Raw genomic sequence first — 19,900 nt, forward strand, 5'->3', positions numbered from 1 at the left:
GCCCCTTATCCCGAAGCTTTGTTGGGACCATCTAAGAAAGTGGTAAACAAAAGAGGTCCACATCAAGAAGAGATGTGGGAAATTTTTAAACAAGTGAAAATTAACTTACCACTCTTAGATGCCATTAAGCAAATACCTTCATATGCTAAATACTTGAAGGATTTATGTACCCAAAATAGGACTCACAAGTTTCCTAATGTGAGTTCAATTCTTTCGGGTGCACTTCCACCAAAACTTCAAGATCCGGGGGCGCCCATTATTTCTATACAAGTGGGTGAATTCAAAATGATAAGGGCACTTTTGGATCTTGGGGCAAGTGTGAGTATCTTGCCGGGTAGTTTATATGACCAATACGATTTTGGTCCACTTCAAGTGTCTAACACCACCGTGGTGCTAGCCGATTTGACTCCTAAACTACCTCGTGGGATAGTCACGGATGTAATAGTCAAGGTCGAGGACTTTTACTATCCGGTGGACTTTCTTGTGTTAGATTATGTTTCTTTGGACTGAACCAAGCAACCAACGGTGATCCTTGGTCGACCATTTTTTGGCAACATCGAATGCCCAAATTAATTGCAAATCGGGCACGGTCGACATGACTTTTGGTAACCGTCGGTTGCGGTTAAATGTCTTTTCAAGATTAACGGATCCTCTAGTTGGCGATGAATGTTGCATGGCGGACATCGTTGACGAGTGTATACCTCTATGTGACACTAGTGTCGAAGAGGAAAACACAATAGAGGAGTGTTTCATGTTTGACAGGTTGCAAGGAGAAACAAATCGGAGCATGGATGAAGAAATGAAGGAATTGGAGGTTTTGGCGGCAAGGGAAGGAAGACCTACTTGGACACATCAAGTGGAGAGTCTTCCGGAAAACATCGACACAAAGTTAAAGCCATCATTGGAAGAGCCTCCGGTATTAGAGTTGAAGGTGCTACCCAAGCACCTTAAATATGCTTATGTGGGTGAAGATAGCACGCTCCCGGTAATTATTGCATCCAATTTAAACGGGGAGCAAGAAGAAAAGTTGATGAAGATATTGGTCATCCATAGAGCCGCTATCAGATGGACCATTGCAAATTTGAAGGGAATTAGTCCCTCGGTGGTGATGCACAAGATCATCACGGAAGATGGTATGAGTCCTTCCCGTGACACCCAAAGAAGATTAAATCCAAATATGCGAGAGGTGGTCAAGAAGAAAGTGTTGAAGTGGCTAGATGCGGGTATTATATACCCTATTTCGGATAGCCAATGGGTGAGCCCGACACAAACAGTTCCAAAAAAGGCGGGTATTCAAGTCGTCACAAATGACGCAGGTGAAGAGGTCGCCACTCGGCCGGTAACCGGGTGGCATATTTGTATTGATTATAGGAAGTTAAATGCTGCAACTTCCAAAGATCATTTCCCTTTACCTTTTATTGACCAAATAGTTGAGAAATTGGCCGGACAAAAATTTTATTGTTTTCTGGATGGCTATTCCGGATACAATCAAATTGCTATACATCCGGAAGACCAAGCAAAGACTACCTTCACTTGTCCATACGGTACTTTCGCATTTAGGCGAATGCCGTTTGGACTTTGTAATGCCCCCGCCACCTTTCAAAGGTGTATGATGAGTATCTTTTCGGATATGGTGGGGGAGTCTTTGGAAATCTTCATGGATGATTTCTCAATATTCGGATCATCATTTGATACATGCCTTGACCAACTTGAAAAAGTTTTGAAAAGATGTGTTGAAAAGAATCTTGTTTTGAGTTGGGAAAAGAGCCATTTCATGGTTCAAGAGGGGATTGTGTTGGGGCATGTAGTGTCGAGTCGTGGGATAGAGGTTGACCGTGCAAAAGTGCAAGTCATCTCTACTTTACCTTATCCCATGAATGTTAAGGGTATTCGATCATTTTTGGGTCATGCGGGGTTTTATAGGAGATTTATAAAAGGCTTTAGTGATATAATCAAACCTCTTTGTAAATTATTTCTAAAGATCAACCGTTTGAATTTAACCAAGAATGTCAAAATGCTTTTAATGTGTTAAAACAAAAGTTGGTTGAGGCCCCAATCTTGCAATCACCGAATTGGTCATTACCATTCGAAATTATGTGTGATGCAAGTGATTATGCGGTGGGGGCCGTGTTAGGTCAAAGGGTAGATAAGAAACCGGTTGCCATTTACTACGCAAGTAAGACTCTCTCGGATGCACAATTGAATTACATAACTACCGAGAAAGAGCTACTTGCGGTAGTATATGCGTTGGACAAGTTTCGTGCTTAAATATGGGGTACTAAGGTCATTGTTTATTCTGACCATTCTGCAGTTAGGTATCTCATGGACAAGAAGGATGCGAAGCCGAGACTAATCCGATGGGTTCTTTTGTTACAAGAGTTTGACTTGGAGATCCGAGACAAGAAAGGAAGCGAAAATGTGGTTGCGGACCATTTGTCTCGGTTGAGTGTGGAGGATTCTTCCCGTGAAGAAATCAATGAGAATTTTCCCGATGAGCAAATTTTAAAAGTTGGAATATTACCATGGTATGCTAATATTGTCAACTATTTGGTTACAGGTGACTTGCCGGCTCATTGGGATAGAAGGAAGAGGTTGCACTTCCTATCTCAAATCAAGTACTACACGTTGGAAGAACCGGACTTATTCAAGTTTTGTCCGGATCAAGTCGTTCGAAGAAGCATACCCGACGAGGAGATTCCTAGTGTTTTGATGCACTTGCATTCATTTGCTTGTGGGGGCCATTTTAGTGGTCACAAAACCGGGCACAAAGTGCTCAATAGCGACCTTTATTGGCCGACTATTTTCAAAGATGCTTTTAATTTCGCTAAAAATTGCATAAAGTGTCAAAAGTTAGGGAGTATATCAAAAAGGGATGAAATGCCCATGCAACCGATCCTCATTGTAGATATTTTTGATGTATGGGGGATCGATTTCATGGGCCCATTCCCTAATTCGCATGGCAATTTATATATTTTGGTGGCGGTCGATTATGTATCCAAATGGGTCGAAGCGATTGCCACCAAGACAAATGACCATACCGTTGTTTGCAATTTTGTTCAAACAAATATAATCTCTAGATTTGGGGTTCCCCGGATGATCATTCGTGATGGGGGATCTCACTTCAAGAATTTTAATTTTGGCAAACTATTGAAACGGTATGGTGTTTGTAAGTTCATTATTTTTTTATTTTTTTATTTTTTTTATTTTTTTTTATTTTTTTTTATTTTTTTCGGGGGGTGGTAGGGCCGTTAACGGTTTTCACACTTCAAATTTTTAATTTATAAAAAATCACAAAAAGATTTTTCATAATTTTTAGGAATTTTTAATGCATATAGTTCTTTTATAAAAGTTCCATAAATTTCATCATTTTTCTAAAAAAATAAAAATAAAAAAAAATAAAAAAAAATTAGATCATTTTTCTTTTGACCCGTTTGACCGTTTTTACCTTCATCATCACTCGCATCTTCCACCACCCCTTCAACAAACTTGGGTGATGGTGGCTCGACACCACTATCTATGACTCGACCACTACGCAAAGAAATTTGATTAATTGGTACCTCACGTGTGTTCCTCGAGTTCGACCCTTGGTGCTTAGGGTTCACCGTGGTATCACTTGGAAGTCCTCCTCCACTTCCACGAATTTGAGCCATCTCTTGAGCAAGTTGCCCAACTTGCTTCTCTAATGCCTTTTGAGATTTATCCTTCACTTCGAACTCTTTCTTCACTTCGGCCTTGAACTCTTGGTATGAATTAGTAAGAGCTTGTTGTGAGTTGGTAAGCTTACTCACGGCATTCATGATAGCATCAAACTTCGAACTTATCGCATCATCACCTTGGGAGTTTGATGCACCACCCCCATTTCCACCTTGGTTGTAACCCCGTTGATAGTTGCTTTCGCGACTTTGATATCCTTGCTTACCCCCTTGATTGTAATTCCTTTGGTAACCCCCTTGGTTACCACCTTGGCGATTATTATACGAGGACCCACCTTGACCACTTTGATTACCCGATTGAAAATTCGGGTTCATTTGATTCGAAGAATTACCATACTGGAAATTAGGGTGATTTCTCAAGCCCGGATGGTAAGTGTTGGAGTTCATGTCATATTGCTTTCGGTCCCCATACACTTGATTAACTTCTTTGGTGTAGTCATTCCACCCCGTTGGACATTGTTCCGCTCTATGCCCAATATCACCACAATCTTCACATACTTCAAATTGAACCGCGTTTACTTCTTTCTTCTTCATTCGAGCCATTTCCCGCTTTAATGTAGAAATCCGATCTTTAGAATCAAGATCGGGAAGTGACCGGGAAACAGGATGCTTCTTGGCTCGGTCGGCCGATTCTTTCTCTTTTGAGCGCTTGCTCATTCGTTCCAAAAACTCCCAATCATCGTCTTCATGGTTGCTTAGAAGGGTCCCGTTGCTCGTGGATTCAAGTCGGTTCCATGTATTGTCATCTAGACCCCGCACAAAGCATTTAACTAACTCCCACTTTTCGATTTGATGATGATGGCATCTTCGCATCATTTCTCTAAATCTTGTAAAGGCCTCATGTAACGGTTCGCCCGACAATTGGCGAAAAGACCTAATTTCGTCACGAGCATCATCGGTCTTCGCCATTGAGTAGTATTCATCGAGGAACGCTTGTTGCATTTCTCCCCAAGTGCGTATACTATTTGCCGGGAGTGTAAGAAACCACTGCTTCGCTTTATCCTTTAGTGAAAATTGGAATAAGCGAAGTTTGACTTCTTCTAGAGCAAAGTTATGTCCCCCAATAGTATTACAAACCGAAGAAAATTCCGCAAGATGTGTGTAAGGCTCATCGTTAGACCTCCCATTGAAATGAGGAAGTATGTTGATGTAATTTGGTTTACAATCAAACATCCTTCGCTCACAAACAATAGGCGAATCGTTCTCGGTGACAATCGGCCTGAAACGGTCATTTACCCCCCGTGGAGGTTGTTGACGACGATAAGGACCATTGACCTCTTGATCTCCCGGCCTTCGGTTACCTCTTCGATCACCACCCCTATCATCTCTTCTATCGTCTCTTCTTTCATCTCGCCTCTCATCCCTTCTATCACCCCTTACTTGATTCCCACCTTGATTACCTCTTTGATTTCCACCTCCCACGAAACGAGGAATCCGATTGGGGTTTCCATTATTATTGTTATTGTAATACCCTTCATTTCGATTCCGTTGGCTGTTGTTTCGTAGTTGGCGGTTATTCCCATAACAATCATTCCTTCTATTCCCGTAGCCATAATCTTCCTCCCCAACGTAATTGGCATTTTGATAGCCGAACTCTTCATCTTCGTACTCTCTTGCATTGTAGGCATTACCCCTATTGATGTATCCCCAATCTTCATCGTCATCCACTCGATCATCGAAGTAACCCCCATCATCCGAATTTTCTGTATGAATGCTTACATGTTCCGGCGATTGATAACCGGGAACACTATAAGGTTCATCATCGGGGATTGCATTTCTCAAGTCGTCGATGTTGAAAAATGGGTCTTCATCCGCGGGATTGCCGCGATCACGATTACCACTACGGTCGGAATTGACATTCCGATCATCAAGGTTGATGGGTAATGATGCTTGTCGATGAAGGGTTTGTTGTTGGGGTGTTCGTTGAGAGTTATTGGGATTTTGGTTTCGGAAAGGTGGAGTGGGTGGTCTAGCGTTGGTGTTGCCACCCGGTTGTTCTTGAGGTATAGGTTGGGTGTTTTGAGCGGGATTAAAGTTGCTCCGGTATTGGAAATGGTTCTGGTTTTGATTGGAGTTTTGATTCGCCATTGAATCGGTTTCAATGGTCGGCGTGAGTGGTGGTGTTTGGTTGGTTTGATTAGAAGCAAGAGTTGCTTCTAACCGGCTTGCTAGGTTCCTTCTTGCGAGTCTTTCGATTTCCTGTTCGTAGACTAAAGGTGAAGTCCTCCCGGAGTTTCGTGTACGCATGCACTACCTGTAACCTGCACAAGTAACACACCCCGCGTAACAAAGAAAAAGACAAGTACAAAAAGAAAGCTAAACAAATTAAACAGATAATCACGCGAATTCAAACAATATCCAAACACAAAGCGCACGCACTCCCCGGCAACGGCGCCAAAATTTGATCAGAGTGTCGCGCTCCGGTCAAAGATAATTTTTATATACCCTAATTACCCTTAACAAATAGCTAGTGGTAGTGAGGGGTCGAACCACGAAGAGTATGTGGTTTGTGTACGGATTTGATTGAATTATGAAGTTGTCTCAAAACAATGAAGATTAATTAAATTAACAACTCGAGATTACTAAATGCAAGAATTGAAAATGATTGTTTGAACAATAATGAGAAAACAAGGTTCACACCCGGTTTCAACAATTGCAAGACTTAGGGTTACTATGTATTTTAATTAGTTTCACTTGAAATAGTTCATTAACGGATCACAATCACAAAACTTAGGTGTCAATCGCTATCAACGTCGTAAACAACGGACCATGATACACTTCGTTACTTTGGACTAGCAAATCCTACCAGAAGACAAGGCATAAATACGTGTACTCATTTCACAAAGTCAAATTTAATCATTCACTCGACAGTTTGCAAATTCAATACCAACGTAGGACAATTGTCTAAGATTCAAACGCAATTCAAGTTGTCACAAAACAATTAACAAAACATAATAAACCCTAAACCTTACAAAAGTCTACACCGGGGTGAAACCTCCAAGAAATTAGCCAAGCATGATCGAAGAAACTTGTTCACCGGATGTTGGAAGCATGAATTGGATCATTGTGAAGCTTGAAGATGGATTGATGGATGAAGGTTAGGGATTTGGATGATTGGTGATGGTGAATGGATGAGTAAATTGATGGATTGGGGAATTCGTGGAGCTAGGGTTTCGAATCAAGAAGATGATGATGAAATTCTTGATTCGGGTTGTAGAGAGGATGGTAGATGGAATGGTAGGTGAAGAAAAAAAAATGGTAATTGACTCCAAGAACAAAGTTCAAAACCCCAAGAATTGTGTAACCCCCGAATCATGTCCCCACAACCCTATTTGAGTCAATATTTTGACCCAAAATGAAAACAATCGCGCAACAACATCGACGAGCCGTCGCTGACGGCCTGATGCCCCGTCGACGACGGTCCTTAATTATTGAGTTGGCTCCGACGGTTTATCTTGCTGTCTACGGACAAACCAGACGACGGAGATTTATGCAAACCGTCGGCGACGGCCCATATGGACGTCGGCGACGGTGCCCAGATGTTGGGTTTTCTGTTTCGTCCATTTCTTGAGCCCGGTTGACCCGTTTCACATCCCGGTGGTTCCGTTTTCGCTCCAGTGACTTGTAAAGCTCCCGAAAAGCTCTTTAAACTCTGTTAAACCTGCAAAATACATATCTAATCAAGAGTAGGCAATTCGAAACTAAAACTTGTGTAAAAACACCAAATTAAACATTTACAAACACCGGATTTCGACCACGTATCAGAGATGTGACATGTGGAATGTGCTATGTATCCCACTCAACTCCTCGGGCAGTTCGAGACGGTATACTACCTTACCGACCCGTTCGATAATTCTGAATGGCCCAATAAACCTCGGGCATAACTTTCCCCTTTTTCTGAACCGGATAATCCCCTTCCACGGCGATACCTTTAACATAACCTTGTCACTGACTTGAAACTCAATTGGTCTTCTTCTTTTGTCTGCATACGATTTTTGTCGATCCTGAGCCGCTTTCAAGTGAGCTCGGACCAAGTCAGTTTTCTCATTCGTGATTCGGACTAAATCTTTATGAGCAAGTTCTCGCGGACCAACCTCACCCCAACACACAGGGGTTCGGCATTTTCTACCGTAAAGCATCTCGTACGGAGCCATACCGATGCTTGCGTGGTAACTATTATTATATGAAAATTCGACCAATGGTAGATAGACATCCCAACTACCCCCGAAGTCGATAATGCATGCCCGTAACATATCCTCCAACGTTTGTATTATTCTTTCACTTTGTCCATCCGTTTGTGGATGATACGCGGTGCTAATGAACAATTTAGTTCCCATTTGTTCTTGGAATTCGCGTCAGAAGTTTGAAGTAAACCGGGTATCTCTGTCGAACACAATAGATTTTGGTACCCCGTGGCGTGCCACTATTTCATTGGTATATACATCTGACATCTTTTCGGATGTATAATTCTCACGAATCGGAATGAAGTGAGCACTTTTCGTCAATCTATCCACAACTACCCATATAGCATCGAAACCGCGGTTGGTTTTGGGCAGTTTGGTCAACAAGTCCATTGTGATTTGTTCCCATTTCCAGACTGGGATGTCTAACGGTTGCAGTTTACCATACGGCTTTTGGTGTTCTGCTTTGACTTGCAAACACGTCATGCACTTCTCCACATATTTTACAACATCTCTTTTCATCCTGGGCCACCAATAGTTTTGCTTTAAATCGTTATACATCTTGGTTGCCCCCGGATGAATTGAATAATGGGATTTATGGGCTTCTTCTGTGACACCCCAAGAAAACTAATGAGCAATACAGCTTACCTAGCTTCCTCAGTGAGTGCGTACCAAATTTCGGGACGAAATTTCTTTTAAGTTGGGGATAATGTGACAACTCGAATTTCCAAGATTTCCTATTTAGCATTTATTGCACGTTCATTTATTATTTAGTTGTTTACTTGCACAATTGATTGCTTTGGAATTGTATACGTTTGATGCAATGAAACGGTATTATGTGATTATACATGGTTATGTGTTAATTGTGAAAGAATTGCCAAATGCATAAACTTAGTGGTGAAACTGTGAAATTGTTGTGAGATGGTGTGCTTGTGTAAAATGTAATAATTAAGGGTGTGTAGAGTGATTAGTGAAACTTATATGATACTTAACCCTAATCTCCTTCCCTAATCATTCACTAATCATCACAAGAATCAAAACATGTACCCTTACATTCTCTAATCCTCTCTACAACCATCTTCTCATCATTCTTGGATTCACAAATTCTTTTGCATCAAGTTTGATTACCAATCCATCTAGAATCGAATCAAGGTAATGATTTAATCATTGTTTGATGTTAATTGTTGATTGATTGTCCTTAATTCATGAAGTTTGTAATTCTTGAAAACCCTAGTTCATCATATGATAGTTCTGTGTTTTCAATAGATGTTGATTATTGTATAATCACTGTTTGATGATTTAAATGATTGTATTGTCAAAACTATTCATGATTGACTTGATTCGATGTTGTGAAAGTATGAATTAGGGTTGAGTGTATGAAGACGTAACTGATATTCATATGATTCATGTTCTGGTCGATGATCGATGATTGATGTTAATTGTGTAATATGTTATAGTCCGAATATTGTTTGATTGAATATGTCCGAGTTTTATAAAAGGGTAACTGGTCCGAACTCTTTAATAAACACATAGAGTCCGAATTTTTATTAATGGATGATATATGTCCGAGTTTTGTGAGCATTACATGGTCCGAGTTCTTACATATTGAAGTGTCTGACTTTTAAAACAACACAAGGAGGTCCGATCTTTGCACTATGTCCGAGTTCTGGCAAGAACAAGCTGTCCGAGTTTTATGGTAGTGCAAGGGTCCGAATTTTGTTTGTTTGCAATGTCTGAGTTTTGCGCATGGGCTAAGGGTCCGAGTTTCTTGTCACTTATGTTGGTCCGAGTTTCAGAAGGCTCACTTGGTCCGAATTTTTGGTAAGGGCTTTCCCTAGTCCGAGTTTAACCCCCCCCCCACTTATGTCCGACCTTTGACAACAACACAAAGGTCCGAGTTTCATGCCAGGGACCTTTGGTCCGACTTTTGTACAAGAAATGGAGGTCCGAGTTTATGACCTTTACCCTGTCCGACCTTTAACCCTTGTAAAGGGTCCGAGCTTTTTCAACAACACATATGGTCCGACTTTCATGATTGTTATCTTGTCTGACTTTTTGAACAGGGAAGCCCCCACACTTGTCTGAGTTTTTAAGAAGGGCAAGGCCCTGTCTATTTTGCGTATGATTAATATGAGGCCATGTATTGTATGATAACTTATGATTTGATCTGTTAAGATTTGCCTGTAACCCTGTTTAATGTGTTAACCTGGTAGAGTGTGTTAACTGCCTGTTTATCCTATCAAGTATGAAATTCTATGGATTTGATTGACTACTTAAATGCCGCATGATGAATAATTGCCAAACACTATGTGACGTTAGATTTGTGTGCAAGATTTGTTACGAACGAAAAACTGATTTATTACACGTGCATACAATAGGACTTGACTGATTACTTGTGAGTGCATAACCTAGCATACCGAGCAAACCAAGGTGAGTTCACACAGCCAAGGCATGGGGTTCCCAGGGTGGGAATGGGGTTGATTTATTTATTTGTACTTCTCTAGATAATGGAACGTAGTGATATGATCCTCGGGTGAGGAAGGTGATTGGTTAAGATACTGCTAGACTAGTGATGCTTATAGAACTGATCTTCGCACACACGCCGGGAATGGCTGCGATAATATGACTGATCTTCGCACACATGCCAGGGTTGGCTGCGATAATATGACTGATCTTCGCACACATGCCAGGGTTGGCTGCGATAATATGACTCATCTTCGCACACATGCCTAGGAAGGCTGCGAACTATACACTAAAACTTCGCACAGGTGCCGGGTGGCCGCGATACAAACATACCTAGTCTAGAATACTTGAGAATTATCTCTAATCTTCGCATACATGCCTAGAGGGCTGCGATACGAACTATTACGATACATGACTTAATGAACGAACACAAGGCTTACTATACCATTACAATTACTGAACTATAAACTGTGAACTCGCTCAACTAGTTGTTGATCCTCTGTTACATGCCTTGCAGGTCGTTAGATACATGGAGCTTGCACAGGGAGGAGCAGGTCGTTGTGGAGCATGGATCGTGGATGCTTTGTTAAACTTTATAACACTTAAACTTATTACATACTTTGGGTTTTCATGTTATGCTTCCGCTACTTAAACTATGTTTGGTTTGAACATCAATTGTATTGAATTGGGTTTTGCAAACTACTTTGATTATTATATACTATGTTCAATATGATTGGTGGCTTGATCCTGGTCAGTCACGCTCCCAAGCGGTGATATTCCGCAGGTGGATTTTGGGGGTGTGACATCTTCAAGTAGGAGCGCCTTGACTCCACACGAATTTGGAACCCATATCCTCCCAAAACGCGTCTTTAACCCTTGGTTACCATCCGCCAATTCTTTCAATTGGCCAACTATTCTTTCCTTCTTCACATTTTCCTCCTTCAATGCTTCGATTTGAGATCTCCGGATTTGTTCAAGTAAACTCGATGTTACAATTAGTTGCATTGATCGCACCCGAATGGGCGTATAATCTACCTTTCGGCTCAATGCATCCGCTACCATATTGGCTTTCCCCGGGTGGTAATGTTTATCCCAATCGAAATCTTTGACAGTTCCAACCACCGCCTTTGCCTCATGTTTAATTCTTTCTAGTCGAAGAAATATTTTAAACTTTTATGGTCGGTAAAGATAGTACATTTTACCCCATACAAATAATGCCTCCATATCTTTAAGGCAAATACCACCGCTTCCAACTCGAGGTCGTGTGTAGGATAATTCTTTTCATGAGTCTTTAGCTGTCTCGAGGCATAGGCTATAACCTTGCCTCATTGCATCAAAACGCACCTAGGTCCCGAATGTGACACATCCGAGTAAACTACCATGTCGTCAACTCCATCCGGCAATGTCAATACCGGAGCGTGGGTCAATTTTCTTTAAGCGTTTGGAACACTTTTTCTTGTTCTTCACCCCAAATAAACTTTTCGTCTTTACGAGTTAGTTTGGTCAGCGGTGTAGCAATCTTGGAGAAGTCTTGTATGAATCTCCTATAATACCCCGCCAGCCCCAAAAAGTTTCTGATTTCCGAAGGATTCTTCGGTGGATTCCATCTCGCCACTGCTTCTATTTTTGACGGGTCTACTAATACCCCGTTTGCACTAATGATGTGCCCGAAAAACTGCACCTCTTGTCGGATCATTATTGACGATCAAATGAGTCAATCAGAGCTAAACACCACTGTTTATGCAGTGGAAATACACAAAAAACTTGAATCAAAGTAGAATGGAGTAGAAACAGAATGCAGATTACTTTAAACACGTTTTCTCATTAATACTTCTCAGAAAAATTCGGCAGCAGTTCGGCTACACGGTCGACATTCAGTTTGAAAATGAGAAAACAACAAGACTATATATAGTGGGGCTGATTCCACTCCTAATGACACTTTGTCATTTCGGGCGGAATCACTAAGTTGTGATTTCGCTCCAAATGACAACATGTCATTTGGAGCGGAATCAGAACATTACAACACAACAATTACAATCAGCCCCCTATACTATACATAATTAACACATATGACCCCTAGACCCTATACAAGCTTGACTAAGACTAAGACGTAGGCTTTAGACATTCGTGCACCAACAAACTCCCCCTTGGATACAGCCGGAGTCTTCAGTCTTGTCTTCGGGTCTTCGGAGTGACTTGAACGTTTCTTCCCTTGACTTAGGTTTCCTCCTAAGCAAGTTCCTCACTCTGTCATTCTCTTTCTTCTTTCTCTTGTCTTCTTCGGCCTGTTGTTTCATCCATTTACCTCTGTTTGCTTCCAGCTTCTTGCGTTCACGCTCAGCTTTCTTTCTTTCCTTTTCTTCAAGTGCCCAGCATTTTGAATTCCATTTATTTTCAGAATTAATGCCTTTCTGAAAACATATAGATACAACTTGTTGGAACTGCATCGCTTGTTCACGATCCTCAGATTGAAAATGGATCTTGTTAATGAATAGACATTCAATATCCTTGGCCGAGCAATTGACTAACCACATCGGGTCATAAACATGTATCACTCTTATTTCACTTCCAGCTCGATAAGTGATAATAGCCTCAGTCGAGATGCAACTGTATACCCAGCCTAAGAAGCCTTTGTAGAAATCCTGCTCCATCTTTGGCACTTGTATATTTTTCATCGTCTTTGGCTTTTTAACATTAAGGATAGTTTCTTCAACCCCTATTACCGGATCTACCCTCTGCACTCTCTTTGGGTAACGCGGCTTCCAGTGTCGAAAATCTTTCAACGATTCAAACTTTATGTACCCCCACATTGCGACATCATTTTTTCGTACTGGATACCCTAAAGTTCTTACTTTCGACAGCTCCTCAACATCCCACCATGGTAATGACATTATATCATATAGACGTTCAAAGTACTTCACTCAAAATTCCCTTCTGATCGCATATGCATTAACATGAGGCAAGAAACCCCAGCTAATGATGTCACCAAGTGAAATGCTTCGATCTCTCTGATAGAACTTCAACGGCCTTTTGAATTTTCTCTCGTGACTATCTTTAAACCACTTCCGCCGTTCTTCTTTTTGCATATCCTTCAGAGTGCCATCGAAATTTTTGTCTTTTAAGATCTCAGCGACTTTTCTTCTCAACTCGTCTCGATTCTCTTCAGTAAAGAACTCCATCAGCGTAGGATACTGAGAAGTATCTTCACTTACACTCTCATCATCTGTGCAATCCTCAACCTCAACCCTGTCGTACATATCAGCATCCTCTACATACTTATACACGTATTCAGGTTGGTTGTTGATGTCGAATGCATTTAATTCTTCCTCAAAATCAAATTTGAAGTCAGGATCCACCATACGTGTCATTTCTTTTATCTCTTCCAATGAATACGTATGTCGGTGTTCACCTTCCTCCATATCAGTGTCTAATCTCAGAATTAACTTTTCAACATGCTTTACATTCTGATTATCACCAGACTCCCCCTTTCCTTTAGCTCCCCATGACTCTTCATTCACAGAATCATTCAAAAAATCATCAACAGTTCTTTCATCGGACTATTCATTCACTTTAATTCCCATACCACCTTGAGCATCATCATCGTCATTATCAGAACCATGACTGCTAGCAGAAAAGACTTTCTCATCATCGTCATCTTCTTCGTCATCACCCTCTTCATCATCATCCTCTTCATCGTCATTCTCCTCGTCATCTTCTTCATCGTCATCAGCAACAAGATCTTCCAGTGATACAGGCTCTTCGAAGATTGCTGATACGGAAGATATAGGAACTGGATTCTCAATGACTAGAGATGGAACAATTGATCTCTCAACAACTGCCATACTGCTTTCAACACCCTTTCCCTTATCTTTCATCTGTTCGTCAATCTCAGCTTGGCGTTTTGCCCTAAGCTCTTCAACTTGAATTTCTTCGAACCTCTGTTCAATCGACGTTCCAAGGATATTCTCAACCACTTTGTTCAACATATAGAACTCATGCTCTTTCAAAGCCTTAGCAGCTTCAAGCTCTTTGTTTTTCATCTCGTAATATTTGTTCTATTCATCTCTACGAGCTTTTTCTTCTTCCAACTCAGCCACTCGCACTTTCAGAAAATCAATTTTAGTTTGATCAGTATCAATCTTCTTTAACAAGGCTTTGTTGTCAGACTCTAATCGCTTCACACGCATTTCGAGGATCTTTTCACGATCACCTACTTTCTTACTTTCAGCTGCAACAACTTTGTTTTCATTCAGCACTTCATCCATCTTCTTTTCTAACTTCTTTACATGTTCATCATTTGCAAAGCCAAAATCTCCAATATCTTCAAGATTATCCGGAGGAATATGAAGACCTTTGTGCCTAGAAGAACCAGGAGTTAGTTGAATTTAAGTGAGTGGTGGTGTTTGAAATATTTCTTGAGATGTGAATAAGGTTTGTTGTTGTGGTGGTGAGAGATGTAGTGGAGAAAGATGTAATGGTGAAGGTTGTCTCGGTGGTGTAAGTTGTTTTGGTGGTGAAGGTTGTTGTGGAGGTGTTGGTTGTCGTGGAGGTGTTTGATGCGGTGGTGATTGTATTGGTGTAGGTTCAGGTGGTGGTGTTGATGGTTTACTGGGTTCTTTGGCTGTCTTCTTCTTCAAAACAATCTTGGGCTTTGTAATCTTTGTAGTAACTTTCTTTATTTTTGGAGATACAATTCTTTTCTTTGCACCGGCTTTCTTTTTGCCACTTGAAGGTGATTGTGATTCAGAAACATGCTCAGGAGATGGAATGTATGCAGCATCATCTTTCTCCTGTCTCTTCCTCTTCCTTAATTGTTTCTCTTTCTCTCTAGCTTCTTGAATTCTTCTTAGACGTTCAGTCTCATCTATTTCTTCATCAGAAGAACTCGAAGAACTTGTTGTACTTTTATTGACATCATCACCTTCAACATCATCAATGACCTTCTCTTTCTCAGCTTCCACATTAGCTGCTTGCTCAGACACTAAATCATCAACATTCAACATAACTTGATCAATATCAGCATACGGATCTTCTTCCGCAATAACCACCGGCTCTTCAACCTCCGGCTCATCAATCAATAATGTCTTAGCCACTTTCTTTTGTTTCTTCTTTGGCTGTGACGAAGACCCCTCTCCCTCCTATGATTTAGGGGTAACCTTCTTGCCTCTCCTCCTCGTTTCTTTGACAAATCAGTCATTTCAGGTGGTTTTGAACTCCTCAAGAGTTTTTAGCTCTTCAGCATAAGCTGCTTCCTTCTTCTCTTCTGCATTTCTCCAGTTTTGATGATCGACTAGATCAGGATCAACGTAATTCGCATCCTTTATAAATCCGAAGAATTCAGCAACTATCTTTGGTTCAGGATGGTTTAGGTGATCGCTTGCAAGCTGCTTGAGAGAATCGTTGCTCATTTGTGACTGCACTAACAAATCATTCTTCAAATCACGTTCAATCTCTGGATATGCATGATCGATCAACATCTGCACGAATCTTGGATAAGTCCAAGTTGGGCTCTTTGTAGTAATATTCTTGGCCATATAATGAAAGACAATGTGCCAGAAGTTGTATTTCTTGTTTAGAATCAATGCAGTGATCATGTTCATCTGATAATCGCGCATTGTATCGTACCCTCCCTTGGTATGACTGAGAGACATCAATATACAATGAATAATAAACTTATAGGGTTTCTGGAATTTTGACTTCAAATAATTTCCAACATTTAGTGCACCCACATATCCCATCCTGAGCATACAACCCTTGACCATTCGTTCTGGAAATTTTGTTGGCGAGTCTGCATCGTCCGGAAAATTCACAACCTCACGAATAAGCGCTCTAGTAACAACAATTTCCTTCTTCTCATTATGCACCTTCACAATTGAATGAATTGCTTTGTTTGCTTCATCATACTTTGAATGCTTCCAGAATCTTTTAATTTGTGACTTGTACAATGGACGTTGATCAGTCAAAGCCTTTTGAATTGGTACTCGACCCATGAACTACAGAATACTGCTGAATTTGGCCTATTTTGTATTTTTCTTCACATCAAGGTCACAACAACTGTTGTGAAGTGGATCAAATATAACGTTTGAACCCTGCAATCATTATAAAACACAACATGATCCAAATACTTAGAAAAATTTTCAACATTATGCATCTACAAGCGAAATCACTGAACTGTCTAAGTATTACGAGCAAAATCAGTTCAAACACATAGAAGCGAAATCAAGTTTGTACTTAGAAGCGGAATCAGAATAGACACATAGGGGCGAAATCAACCTTTTACTCAGAAGCGAAATCACTGGATTTAGTTAGGAGCGGAATTAGTCTGATCACATAGGAGCGAAATCAACTAACACTCAGTTTGGGGCGGAATCACAGACAAACATTCAAAACCTGTTAGATGATGAAATTGAACATGTTAACTTGTTAATCTGTTGATTCCGACACTAGGGTTATGTTTTGATTTTATTATTGACCCCAAACAAGCCCTAGATCTTAGATTCTAATAAACAGTTCATCATCACAACATGAAATCACCCTAAATCTGTAACAATCAAGACTCAAATCATAAACTACATCACAATCCGACAACATATGTTTAATTTCATGTTTAGATTTAACAGATAAAGCCCGAATTCTATGTTTTGTTCATCAATAGTCGCCGACAGTTCAGAATATGCATGATATCGAACAAATTGAGACTCAAATCTACCTTGCCCATGATTGTAGTTGAGTTAACCAACTAAAATCACAAGATCTAACAAAATTTGGGTAGCAATTCGTTTAGAAAAACGATGATTTTGGGTTTCGCTCTTAATCGCCGGAGAGGAAACACTTTGGGGCGAAATCAGGAAAGTGACATAGGAGCAGAATCAAGAGACCTTTTATAGTCGGTCTGATTCCGCCCGAAATGGCCCAATGTGTCTCTCGAGCGAAATCAACTAGAAGCTACGAGCGAAATCAGCTTTCAAAGCAGCTAGGAGCGGAATCAGCCAATTGTTGTGAAACTTGTATTTTCGAGCGAAATCAGAAAATTATTTTCAAAATTTTAACATTTTAACCTTTTCTGATTGATCACCGACACACCCAGTTAACCAAGTCCAATTTAATGACCTTGGTCAACTGTTTGGCCTACCAAGTCCAACTTAATGACCTTGGTTGACCAATTTATGAAGTACTCTGACTTTTCAAGTCTGAAAACAATTCAAATTAATGAACTTTCGAACATTTTGAACCTTCAAACATTTTTCAATTTGTCAAACAGTGTACCAATCACAATTCAGTATCTACTGCTTACCTAACCCTCATCAAACACAGACATGATCTGCACAAGGCTTTAATCGTCTGATTCCCAACGTCGGTTGTCGAAAATAAGATAAAAGACAAAATCTTTTTGGATTTTTTAACAAGATAAGCTGAAATATTTACACATGATCTTTTAATGAGCGTGTTAGGGGATCATATCAGCATTTGAAAAGACACCAACACCGTTAAGCTACTATTTCATACCATGCCTTAAACAATTCGCGTAGATTGCCGATATACCGGTCCTCTTAAATTTTAACAGAACCTTCAATCTGTCCGGGATACGGAATTAATGTTTTAAGACTTGAACCTCTACATATACTCCCGTATCCAGATCCCAATATTCAGTCTTATAGGTGAGTATACCTAGATGATATCTGTAATGGGGTGAATTGCGAGGGCCGTGAGAGCTCAGGTCGATACTTCCGTATACGCAGAGAGATGACGGCTTCGAATTTACGGTGGGTCCCCTTTGGGGATCTTCTTTACAACAGCACATGATTATCATTTTGCAATGTTTAATCATTTTTTATGCTGAGGGGAGGCTTTACAAGTAAAGCATATTGCGTAAAGTATTATCCGGGGACTAGGTCAGTATTTCCATACAGCAGAAGTCCTGGGATAATACCCCAGATATCACTAAGCATAAAGACCTAGTATCTCAGAATAAGGGACCTTTCAAACGAGATTTCGGGGGTTACCCATATATCCTGGAGGTGTTCCCCATGTAAACACAAGTACATTTTAGGTTTATATCCCAAACTAATCTACTGATTTTGCAAAAACCTATCGGCACATCTTTAGCGAGACTGCTTAATTCATTTTAAACATTACAATTCTTTAGCCTACTGTGTCCGTCTAGCTGATGTACTATCATTTCCCCTATTATACACAAACTCTTTTTCAAGTTTTCTAATGTTTTTGTATTTTTTGAATTTTATCATGTTTTTGTATTTTTCTGCGAATTTCTCCCCCTAAAAAGAAAAACATATTTTTGTGTTTTTGTTTTTATCGAAAAGCAGAAAAAACAAACTGTACAGAAAGTTGACAACACGACATGGTTCACATCTGATCGCCGCCCTCCTCGGCTTCACATTCTACTACCCTCCCAGAACTCAGATTTTTTAACCCATTCAATTTTAGAAGATAGTAAAATCTCTTTTTGTCAAAGGGTTTTGTATAAAAATCAGCTTTCTGATCATCGGTGTGTATGTGCTCAATCCGGATTAACTTCTTCTCGTGACAATCACGGATGAAGTGGTGACGGATTTCAATATGTTTCATTTTAGAATGTTGAACCGGGTTTTTAGTGATGTTTATAGCTGCTTCATTGTCCACATAAATCGGAGTATCCAAGAATTGCAAACCGAAGTCGCGCATTTGCTGTTGGATCCATAGGATCTGTGAGCAACAGCTGGAGGCTGAAATGTATTCAGCCTCACACGTAGAAAGCGCCACTGCGGTTTGTTTCTTGCACTGCCTGGTAACGAGTCGAGTTCCGAAGAACTGATACCCAGTAGTGGTGGACTTAGCATTCTGCTTGCAGCTTCCAAAGTCAGAATCAGCGAAACCTGATAGGGAGAAGTCACCCGAGCGAGGATACCACAAGCCGATGCTTGGGCAGCCTTTCAAATACCGTAAGATACATTTGACAATGATCTGGTGTGACTGCTTCAGGCTCGACTGATATCTGGCGCACAGACATGTCGGGAACATGATTTCCGGACGGGAAGCAGTGAGATACATCAGAGATCCAATGATTGACCGGTACAGTGTCTCGTCCACTTTCACTCCACTTTCTTCTGGACAAATCCCGTGGTTCTGCGCAAGGGGGGTTGCTGCAGGACTGCATTCAGTCATGTCGAACTTGTCAAGCACGTCCTTTACGTATTTCGTTTGGTGAATGAAGATTCCATCGGGCATTTGCTCCACCTGCAGCCCGAGGAAGAACTTCATCTCCCCCATCGAACTCATCTCAAACTTTTTCTTCATCACTTTCTCAAACTCTTTACATAGATCGTCGTTGGTGGAACCGAAAATGATATCGTCAACATAAATCTGCATGATCAACAAATGTCCTGCCACTTCCTTTGTGAACAAAGTGCTATCTACTGTCCCTCTGGTGAACCCGTTGGCCAACAGATATTGGGAAAGCGTCTCGTACCAGGCTCTCTGGGCCCGGTGAAGTCCGTAGAGCGTCTTGTCCAGCAGATAGACCTTGTTTTTGTGCAGTGGATCAGT

The 19,900-nt window shown here is 40.7% G+C and overlaps 1 protein-coding gene across 1 annotated transcript; it reads right to left on the minus strand.

The window, feature by feature from the left end:
- Positions 1-3,340: 3,340 nt before the first annotated feature.
- On the minus strand, positions 3,341-5,074 carry LOC110919217. Its single transcript, XM_035985406.1, has 4 exons — positions 4,950-5,074; positions 4,137-4,833; positions 3,487-3,779; positions 3,341-3,371 (listed from the first exon to the last, which is right to left on the minus strand). The coding sequence occupies exons 1-4, from the start codon at positions 5,072-5,074 to the stop codon at positions 3,341-3,343; spliced, it is 1,146 nt and encodes a 381-aa protein (XP_035841299.1).
- Positions 5,075-19,900: the final 14,826 nt, after the last annotated feature.

This window comes from Helianthus annuus, chromosome 16, assembly GCF_002127325.2.
Source record: "Helianthus annuus cultivar XRQ/B chromosome 16, HanXRQr2.0-SUNRISE, whole genome shotgun sequence".
NCBI lineage: Eukaryota > Viridiplantae > Streptophyta > Magnoliopsida > Asterales > Asteraceae > Helianthus > Helianthus annuus.

Coding starts and splice junctions, on each gene's coding strand:
- LOC110919217 (XM_035985406.1), bottom strand. CDS start 5,074: ATGAGAGGCGAGATGAAAGAAGAGACGATAGAAGAGATGATAGGGGTG. Junction 4,834..4,949: donor GTCAACAACCTCCACGGGGG/GTAAATGACCGT, acceptor TTTCAATGGGAG/GTCTAACGATGAGCCTTACA. Junction 3,372..3,486: donor GTCGAGCCACCATCACCCAA/GTTTGTTGAAGG, acceptor TTATTTTTTTAG/AAAAATGATGAAATTTATGG.